This window comes from Camelus dromedarius, chromosome 16 (assembly GCF_036321535.1).
Source record: "Camelus dromedarius isolate mCamDro1 chromosome 16, mCamDro1.pat, whole genome shotgun sequence".
Classification (NCBI taxonomy): Eukaryota; Metazoa; Chordata; class Mammalia; order Artiodactyla; family Camelidae; genus Camelus; species Camelus dromedarius.
The window spans coordinates 56777145-56788169 of record NC_087451.1 but is presented as its reverse complement, the minus strand read 5'-3'; the positions used below and the strand labels follow the sequence as shown (position 1 = coordinate 56788169).

Below are 11025 nucleotides of genomic sequence, written 5' to 3'. Positions count from 1 at the left end.
GATGCCTTTCTTGTTGGTATTCATTTGTTTCACCACGCCCATCACTTGAGCACTCTATTAAAACCCACTTGAAAGCAAAGCCATATAATGGCCTGACTCTTGGATACGAGACCCGTACCATGCCTGGTGGGCAGATGGCTGTCCTGGCGCCTGGCCTCGTGGGTGAGGCAGGGTGGCAGGAAGAAGGGAAGGGCAGCTGTAGTGTGGCCCCTATCTCCCCTGGACCATTCCTGGGTTTTCTCCCTCTCCCACCTTGATCTCCTAGAGCTGAGTGTATTCAAACATAAAATGAGGAGGCATGACCTGGGGACTGGAAAGGGGCTCTGGAAAGCTCATCTTTTCTCAGCTGGCACATTTTAGGTCCAGCATCATATTATCTGGGTTACTGGTGGTCCAGGCAGCCTCAGGACCTCTCCCTATCCAGCGAAGAGACCCTCTGGCCTGCGTGCTGTGCCCAGGACTTCCTCCTTTCCTCCTGATCTCCCCGCTGGGGATCATTATCAGCCTGGACTCCAGCTTCTCGCTTCCCCTGCCCAGCTCTGGAGCTCCACTGTCTACCTGATATACAAAGTTTCTCTTTAAATGGATTTCAAAAAATCAAACCCCTCCTTAAAGTACAAAGGTTTGCATTGAACAAACTGAATATTAAAAATGTACAGATATTGTTAAAACGGAAAACATGCTTTGAACAGAGAATGGAGTAAAGGAAAATTCTGGCCAGGGGCAAAGCATTTTGGATTTGTAAATTCTGTCATGTTTTTTAAAAACAAAAATCTCAAGCTTTGTTGCTACACCTTAATTTTGTAAATAAACGTATTCTACACCCCCTTAACTACTCCCATGTGGCTTTTTAAGTATTCACAGGGGCTCGTTCATCATCACACACACCAGGACATGGTTCTCAACTTGATTGTGTCTTGGAATTACCCGGTGCACTTGAAATTCGCTGAGGCCTGAGTTTGCCCTCAGAGTGCCTGACTTAATTGGTCTGGGGTGCAGCCTGGCCACTTGGAATTTTAGAAGCTCTGAAGGTAGCGAGCCAGGCTGACAGGTTACCAGAATCTGGGTTCTAGTTCTGACTTATCTTCTATCAGGGATGTGACCTTGGACAAAACACATAGCTTCCCTGAGCCTCAGTTTCCCTAAAGGTAAAGTGGAGGTAACAGTCTCTTCTCCACCTGCTTTATACACTTGCCAAGACGATCCTGGAAGATTGTGTTTATGGAAAGACTTTACAAACCAGATATTTTTATGATGATTAGTAATCACTTTGATTATTGCTGACTTCACACATAGCTAAGATTCTTAAGGATAGAAAAACATGGTCTTTTTTTGTTTGTTTCATGCCCAACATTAGAATGTATACACCATCCTGTTGTCTTTCACACCACCATTTCTTCCTGCAAATCCCCCACCCAGCTCCACGCTAGGAGTATATGCTCTACTAAACATTATTTGATACTTTTTGGCCTCAGAGCCATCTTCTACTGGGGTCCCATTCCTTCTCAGTGGGTATGTTAATGCTCTTTGACCACCAATACTATTGGCTCCTGGCTGTCCTGGTCTGAACTCTTAGCCCACTGGGCGTACCACTCTCACATTTTGAGTTTTCCCCAGGCTTACATCCTGAATGGTTTTGCTGATTTTTTTCCTTTCTGTTTCCCTGAAAATTTTATATCTGCTATGGGATAGAACCAATGTACTTTTCCCCATCCTTATATCTGGGGTCAAAGCTATGGTTTGAGTTCTTTGGGGCCTGAGGCTGCTGTCAGCATCTCCAGGGAGAGCAGGGCTGTTCCAGATGCACAGCATTTTCCTTGGTATGAGCCTGTCCCACCACTTCCAGGAGTCATGCCTCATCACAAGCTTGTGGGATTGATCACTTTTTAACCCCCAATTTATTAAGGAGCAAGGCAATATGCAGGAATCCTGGGTGTGTCTTCCTCTGTCCTCAGAGCCAGACTCAGGATGCATGATCTTGGTTCTGCATTTTCTCCCAGTTCTTGAGTTTTGGTGCACCTTGACCTCTAGGCAGTGTCTCATCCCTCTAATTCACAACAAGGTGTGATGAGCCAAGCTGACTTGAGTCTATGCACCTGTGTCCTATGGACAGGTTAAATCTCTTCCCAAGGTCTTCGATCATTCATCTCTGATACTTGATGACAGTAATGGAATCCAAGCACCCAGAGTTTGGGGTGAGGATGGAATACTACGTGTGAAAGGTCTGAGTGGACCACCTGACTAGAAAGATGTCTATTGATATTCATTTCCTTCCTACATCACTGTCTGGTCGTCAGTTTTCTCCTTCATTAATTCAGGACTTTCCAGCTTTAGATTTCTTTGATTCTAGGAAACAGAACTTACTTCTGAGGTGAACTTTTACAGGGCTAGGCAGACGGGCTTTCTCCCAGATTCTAAACCACCCAGGTCATGCCACCATGCATTTTCATTTGCTTCACTGCTAAGGAAAAGCAATCTAATGTCCAATCTCGACAGATCAACCAATTGTGCAAAAGGATAGCAATTTCCCTGTGGAAAAAAGTAAATGAGTGTAACTTGGTCATTTACCAAAGTTCAGGAAGGTACCATAGAGAGTGGCTGGGTGGAAGGACTGCTTGGGCAGAGAGGCCTTCGGAGGACTGATGAGGTAGGGGGAGTGGGGAACAGAGCCCCACTGGGGACCAGAAAACTATAAAGAGAGGGGAAGTGAGCAGAAATGGATCTCAGGTTTCCTTCTTCTCACAAACTCAGGGAAGCTTCTGTGTTTAGGCATTCAGGCTCAGGAGTTAGACACCTGGATCATTCAAATCCCAGCTCTGCCACTTCTGGGCTTTGTCTTAGGAAAATTCTGAGCCTTTCCCACTCTGTTAATTTATCTGTAAAATGGGAACAGTTTTATAGGCCAATCTTACAGGGTGGTTGGGATGATGAAATGAGAAATGTGTCATAGCACGTAGCACGTGTCAGTTGGGCACATGACAAATATTCATGAAATGGTGGTACCATCACCAGCATCACCATCACCACCATCATCACCATCATCAATACCACCATCATCATTGTGATGAAGGCTCACACACAGAGCTGTGAGGCTGGAGGATTCCCAGAGGATGAGTAGAGCCCATTTCAAAGCCAGTACCAGAAAGGAGGCTTTGGTGGTGACACAACTTTCCTCAAGAATCCCCCCAAGGCAGGTACACAAACCTACAGGATCAGGAACTTGGCAGAGAAAGTAGGGACATTGCCAAATTCTGCCAAATTCCTGTTCCAACCACTAAGTTAATGTTAAAATTTGCATTTTGGTTAGTTAATTCATGACTATAGTTCTGGGCTCCTAGTGCTCACAAGGTAAGGGAATGAGGTTTGGCCACCAATGGGTTGACACAGGCAACATGTCCAGGTGACTGCTCAACAAAATTGAAGGTTTACAAAATTCTTCATCTGAGCCATCTGGGCCAACAGTCGGAAGGAGGAAGGTTACAGAAATAATTATCATCACCCTTCCCCCGTATTCATATATAATATCTTCCTTAACATTCAAAGCAAAATGATGAGGTGGGCAGCATTACTATTAATGAGATGAGGAAAAGAAGAGTCCAAAAAGGAAACTGACTTACCTGAGCGCATATTGTCAGTGAGGATGTGAAGCCAGGTCATCCAGTTTCAAACATGGGCTTTTTTCTGCTTCTCCCACACTGCTGTTAAGGTCCAGACACAGCCTATTGAAGTGCCTCATATTGTGTTCCAGGAAAAATCTTTTGGACTTCTTTCTGAACCACGATTTCATTTCTCTATGGAACAAAGGACAAGCAGAGTGACAGGGAATAGAAGGTGATAATGGGGGAGGCTACTTTGTTAATATTCATTACTGGGCAATGGGGGAGACTCCCTAGGGTTTGGAAGGATCAAAGAGTATCATCCCAGAGGTGTGCTGTCATCACTGCTCAGGAATGATGGGGTCAAGCTACACTCTCATGGGCTCTGTGACTTGTTTGGGGCATCTCAGGCTGGCAGAGTCACACCTTTAGGGGTATTCAGTGCTCTTGTAAAGAGGAGTACGTCTAAGAAAAAGGCAAGAGAAAGTTCCAGAGACTTTGAGAAGAGGTTACTGTGGTTACAGAGATGGCTCTGAATGCCTGATTCTGGTTTTCCTTTCTCGTTGAGTTTGAGGTAATATACCACATTTTCACGTCCACACTGACTGTGGCCTATCCCGACCCTCATTTTCCTTCTAGATATTTCTTCTCATGCTCACCTTTAAGGAGATTACTGCATCAGTGATAGTTGGTAAAATTTTTCTGCAAAGGACCATGAATCTTTTAGGCTTTGCAGGCCATATGGTATTTGATGCAAAAACTCAACTCTGTCATTGTAGCACAAAGCAGCCCTAGACAACACCTAAATGGATCAGCCTGGCTGTGTCCCAATAAAACTTGATTTACCAAAAAGGCAGCAGGCTGAACTGTGGGGTGTCACATACTGATCTCTGGCTCAGGGCTATGCCCATCTCTCCAGCTGGTTTCATTTTCCAACCATGAACACTCAAGTATTTTCAACCTCTCCAGGTGTTGACAAATTCGCTAAGCCCTAGTTAATACTCTCACTGAGTAAAGCTCAGCATCCGTGTAGTTAACACAGGATGAATTTCTGCTAGAAGGACAGGGTGAACTGAACAGTGAAATGTGGGCAGACTTGACAGAAGATATGCTCGAGAAGACTGTTCACTCCAGACTCACCTTCCAGGGAGTCTAGGGGCAGGACCTCATGGGTGAGGAATTCCTGATTCCTAAACAACTCCACCCCATGTCCCTGGCTGTCCTCCCTTCTGAGTAATGGGGAGAGAAACTTGGGGCTGTGATGATTCTGCCTCCTTGGAAGCCATCTCTGATATCACCAACCACTAGCACCCAGGAAGAACCTGGTGTGACACAAGCTGAATGGAATAATTTTATGGGTTGAGGGGGGACTCTTTGGAGGTATCTAACTAGCATATTTTGGAGAAAAAAATTAGCTGAAGCATTAGGAAAGGAAACTATGCTGTATGCCCAGGCCCCACCCACCATGAAGGGTATAAAAGGACCATGGAGGGAGGAGAGACTCAAACCTCACCCACCTCCACTTCCGTCGGGTCACCTCCTCTTCCATCACCTCTCCTAGCACCATGCCTTACAGCTGCTGCCTGCCCAACGTGGGCTGCCACTCCGGCTGCTCCTCCCGGCCCTGCGTGCCCCCCAGCTGTCACGGCTGCACCCTGCCCGGGGCCTGCAACATCCCCGCCAACGTGAGCAGCTGCAACTGGTTCTGCGAGGGCGCCTTCAATGGCAACGAGAAGGAGACCATGCAGTTCCTGAACGACCGCCTGGCCAGCTACCTGGAGAAGGTGCGGCAGCTGGAGCGGGACAACGCGGAGCTGGAGAGCCGCATCCGGGAGCGGTCCCAGCAGCAGGAGCCCCTGGTGTGTCCCAACTACCAGTCCTACTTCCGGACCATCGAGGAGCTCCAGCAGAAGGTGAGGGGCTGGGCTCTGAGGGGCACAGCAGCAGCTTCCTGACTTTGAACAAAAAGACACGCTCAAGTTCAAGTGGTCCTCACTGTAGAATCTTGTTTTCAGATTCTGTGTGCCAAGTCTGAGAACGACAGGCTGGTGCTACAGATTGACAATGCCAAGCTGGCCTCCGATGACTTCAGGACCAAGTACGTTGAGATTTTTGGGCTAGGTGACCTCCAAGGCCCCGATTCTCTCTCATGGCCCCGTGGGCCTAACGTTGCCTAGAAGGGAAGAGGAAGCCATGTCTCCCTTTTAATTTTTCCTCTTAAGGCTGTAAAACCGGTTTCATGTGCTGTTTGATCTTCAGCCTTAATTGCTCTTCCTGGAAGGCCTTAAACCCCCAGATTCAGAAATTAACTGTTCTCAGGGAAAAAGATGGATCTGGTAGTATGTTAACCAACAAAATTGAGAGAAGTGAAAGAATCCATCTCATGGGGGCCTTCTGGCGTCAGGGTGAATCTGGGGCCTCTCCAGCCCGTCCATATAGAGCTCGTGGGAAGCGTGGAAGGGAAGTGGCAGAAAACTGTGTCAGTGCAAAGAGAGCCAGGCCGATCCCATCCACACAAGACATGGGGCAGGGAGACGGGCTACCTCCCTGGCTCATCCTCCCACTGCCTCCTGTGTGTGCAGGTACGAGATGGAGCGTTCCTCACGGCAGCTGGTGGAGTCAGACATCAACAGCCTACGCAGGATCCTGGACGAGCTGACCCTGTGCAAGGCTGACCTGGAGGCCCAGGTGGAGTCCCTGCGGGAGGAGCTGCTCTGCCTCAAGCAGAACCATGAACAGGTGAGAGGAGAAGGGAAAAAGAGGCCTCAGAGCTGAGCCTTTCGTACAGGAATCTGGTAGTTGCTGCCATCAGGCTCCCTGGGCTGGGACCCTTCTCTGAAGAAGGTCAGTTCAGGGAGGAGTGATGCTAGCACCATACCGTGGGCTGAGTGAGCTGCGAGGGTCAGACGGCGTTGGAGATGCTGGGGAAGGACATCCGTTTATTGACGCCTGTTCTCTGCTGGTCACTGTCAGGTCCTGAACTTGGTGGTAGGGATGGAGGAAAAAAAAAAAAAAGAAAAAAAGAAAACATTCCCACGTGTCATGAGGATGACCGTGATCCTGTGTGGGCATCTGGGATGGTCAGGGAGGCAGCTGGACCCCAAGGAAGTTTCAAACTCTGTGTCCAATCTTATTCCACCACCTCGAGTTGAGGCATTTAGCAATGACCCGCTGCTTTTAAATAGTAAAAACACACTTTTGCTGTCTGTCTTCCAGGGTGGGCATTAAGAGTGGGAAGTTTTGATTTATCTTTTGACTGTCAGACTTGCACAATGGATACTTTATTACAGAAGCATTTGTTATGTATAAACAATATTTATATGTATATAAACCCCAAGCTCTGGAACCATCCAGTCTGCCTGAAGGGAGATTGGGAACCCTCCTCAGAGGCATGTCACAGGAAGAAGGAGGAGTTTAATACTCAGTGTTCCAGTCTGAGGGGAGGACTGAGCAAGGGCCCAGAAGCGGCAGAGCAGGGTATTCCTGAGTATGGATGGGGAGGCAGTAACTACAGGCATGTGATGAGAAGTATGGGAAGATGTGCACATGCCACGGAGTTTGGACTTAGACTTAGAGGAATGTGAGCTTATTTAAGTTCTTTGGGGAAAGGAATTGATGTGATCCCTATCTGGGTCTATTCCTGCACAATATCCCTGTCATTGTCTGTGAATGATCATGTTATTCTTTTCCATGCATTTTGGGTAGGATGTGCTCACTTTGCTACAGTAGGAAGATGGCAGATCCATTTCTGTGGGTTCATTCTTTTCTCTTCCTCCATCAGGAAGTCAACACCCTGCGTTGCCAACTCGGAGACCGCCTCAATGTGGAGGTGGACGCCGCCCCCACCGTGGACCTGAACCGTGTACTCAACGAGACCAGGAGTCAGTACGAGGCCCTGGTGGAGACCAACCGCAGGGACGTGGAGGAATGGTTCGCCAGGCAGGTGGGCATCTCAGCATGTGGACACTCAGTGCCCTTGGCCCCTCGGGGCCCTTCAGGCAGGGTCTGATCCTGGCTTCTTCCCTTTGGTGTTTCAGACCGAGGAGCTGAACAAGCAGGTGGTGTCCAGCTCGGAGCAGCTGCAGTCCAACCAGGCAGAGATCATCGAGCTGAGACGCACGGTCAACGCCCTGGAGGTGGAGCTGCAGGCCCAGCACAACCTGGTGGGTATTGTTCAGCCTCCTGGTGAGAAGGTGAGGTCGGGGGATCGGAGTCACTGGGATGCCCTTGGGGCCAGGCTCTCCTTAACTCTGGAGGCTTGTGACTCCTTTGGAACCCATGGAGAAGCCCTTTAAGGAGCAGCTCTGTGACATTCCTCACCTTCTCCTGTGCAGAGAAACTCCCTGGAGAACACGCTGACGGAGACGGAGGCCCGCTACGGCTCCCAGCTGTCCCAGGTGCAGGGCCTGATCACCAACGTGGAGCACCAGCTGGCGGAGATCAGGAGTGACCTGGAGCGGCAGAACCAGGAGTACCAGGTGCTGCTGGACGTCCGGGCTAGGCTGGAATGTGAGATCAACACGTACCGGGGGCTGCTGGAGAGCGAGGACTGCAAGTGAGTACGAGGGGAAGGAATTTTGGAAAAAAGAGTGGTGGGACCATATGACATTGTGGGCACACACATGTTGGCCGTATTTTCAACTTATCAAATAGCACAAGTTCATGGAGTGTCTATTCTGACAGTTTAGTAGATGTGGAAGCTCAAAGGTGAAGGGCATTCCTCTCCCGCCTCAGAGAGCTAACAGTGGAGGGATGCTGGTAGAGACTGTTACTCAACTCTTGGGGAAGGCAGACTGTGTTACATTCCATGAGATCTCAAGAGCATGAGATAATATTTTTCAAAAGGAAAATTCAAAAAATTTTTTTCATCTCAGTTTATTCTTCCTTATCATGAATACTTGCTAGCTGTTCATAACACTCTCATTATAACTCATAAGGTATATAATTTTTTCTCAAAAGGATAATTTTTTACCTCTGCACATGGCATTCTGGGACAGGGAGAGGGATTCGGTAACAATAAAATTTGATTCCAACTAACTCCAGCCTGAACTGAGAATTCAGATGTGTCTCATTAAGCACCTTCCAGCTCTCTCAGTTCCTCTCCCCAACTCATTCTAAACCTCTGTGTCCTCCCAGGCTCCCCTGCAACCCATGCGCCACCACCAACGCTAGTAGCAACTCCTGCAGGCCCTGCTCTCAAAAGCGTTCCTGTTAAAACTTGCATCCTCTTTGAAACTGACAATGGAGCCTAGATCAAGCACAGGAAAGGTCCTGCCTTTGCTGGAGCTCAGTTACCATTTGGATCCCTCGTCAAGCCAGCTGTGATATTTCTACACACGGAGACGCTCCCCAGACCCATGAGCTAAGACACACATCATCAGCTTCCAGTGTCTGGAAAACTCCCTCTTGCTAAAGGTTGAGTCTCTACCTCTGAAGACGTCCAGCTTTCTGTAATCTGAGCTCCAGATTTTACTTTAGGGCGTTTCCTGTACATATTATGTTCCCTGCTTTCCTAGCTTCTTTGGTATTCTCTGGAATGCAAGGAGGCTACTTCATTTACTCCCCAATAAACTTTATTTCTCTGGCATAGTAAACGTGTTTCTCATTTGTATTCATGCATTGTAAAGTACTTGTCATGACTGTTTCATAAAAATACCTCTTCATTAGGGGGATGACAAGGGTTCAGCAACCAAGCCAGCCATTATGTTTCACTGGTAAATACTGATGGAAAGGGAGGGCTGTCCTCCTGGGAGGCTCCCACCAAGGGAGACCATGCAGAAAATTTGGTCTTTAAAACTCATGTTCTTCTTGCCTTGGCTGCAACTGTGAGAATCCTCCCCAAATCTCACAGGTCTCTCTCATTCCCACCCCATCAGTCTAGAATTCTTTGCTTCCATTTCTCCCAAACTGTGAAGACTAGCTTCTGTAGAAACTGCTCAAAGAGGAGCTACTCTCTCCTCTCAATCTCTTGGCTGTATCTGCATCACCAATATAGAGACCTGCCCTTCCCTCAAAAGGTACCTTCAATGATCTCCATCACCCTTCACACTCTGGATCCTTTTGTTGTATCTCCAACTACCTGTTCTTGGCCTCCTGATTAGTCTGTCTTCCCCTTTCTTTATCAAATGCAGGAAATGCCTAGATCCTTGACTTTCTGTTTTTCTCCTTCTGCATCCCGGTTACATCCTTGTTCAGGGAGAACTAGCACGTCTATGCTAATGACTTCCAATCTTGCTCTCACCTCTGCTTAAGTTCCGGGTCTTCATACAAAGGACAGTTTCACTTGGTATCAAAATGTTACATCACATTGAATTGGACTAAAACTTATCTTTGCCGAACTGGTCCATCTTGTTTCCTACTTGTTATACCCAACACTTTGTCATCTGAAGGTCCTTTGCTGCAGACAAGTGTTCTCTTTACCTCCCTCTCTTCAAGTTTATTCTTTTCTCTAGGTCTTTGCTCATATCTATAATGTTCTTCCATAACTGCTTTGTCATTTCATTTCCTAAATTCTAGGAAAGGCCAATGGTCTCAACCAGCAAACATTAATTCTACCCCACCCCACACTTGCTTCATCTCAGAACTCGACACTTTCCATTCTATTGGCCAACATTTTAGTGGTTCTTTTGATTGAATGCTGACTGACACAAGTGCAGTCAATCATCCCTTGTGTGTGCCAGTACCATGTGGGGGGCTGAGAACACACATATAAGTGAACCCCAGTCCTGGCCCACAGCACGTTTACAGTCTAGAGTGGATAAGACAAAGAGACAACTGTCATACAAATATCAATGTGGCTCAAGAAAGGTGTAAGTAAAGAATAATGACTTTCTGAGGTGTGAGAAAGGGTTAGGAAGAGACTCCAAGAAGGAGGTAGCACTCGATCAAAGCTTTGAAAACCCAAACATTCTATTCATGTAAATTTTGTCTGCCTGTGTCGTTGACCGTAGGCCCTGCAAGAGAGACTATATCTTCACCTAAGTAAAGCTTAGTGTAAATCATGGAACACTGTAAGTGGCATAAATAAGGAACAGTAACACTAATGAGGATTCAGGGGAAGGTAATTAGAACTTTAAATACTTCCCATAGTTGCAACTTCAATCAACAATTACTGATAGACTCACAGACATAGAATACAAACTTGTGGTTGCTAGGGAGGCGGAGGGTGGGAAGGGATAGACTGGGATTCTCCCTAACTGTGAAGACTAGCTTTTGTAGAAACTGCTCAAAGAGGAGCTACTCTCTCCTCTCAATCTCTTGGCTGTACCTGCATCACCAATAGATATAGATATAGAATAGATAAACAAGATTATACTGTATAGCACAGGGAAATATATACAAGATCTTATGGTAGCTCACGGAGAAAAAAATTTGACAATGAATATATATATGTTCCTGTATAACTGAAAAATTGTGCTGTACACTGGAA

The 11025-nt window shown here is 47.1% G+C and overlaps 1 protein-coding gene across 1 annotated transcript; it reads left to right on the top strand.

Annotated features, from left to right (window-relative positions):
- The first annotated feature begins 5034 nt into the window (after positions 1 to 5034).
- LOC105094048 (keratin, type I cuticular Ha4) lies at positions 5035 to 9190 on the top strand. The gene is given in 8 exon segments (XM_010985999.3): positions 5035 to 5106; positions 5108 to 5509; positions 5612 to 5694; positions 6179 to 6335; positions 7378 to 7539; positions 7634 to 7759; positions 7931 to 8151; positions 8733 to 9190. Coding segments are annotated over 8 exon segments (1302 nt in total). The 3' UTR covers positions 8812 to 9190.
- Positions 9191 to 11025: the final 1835 nt, after the last annotated feature.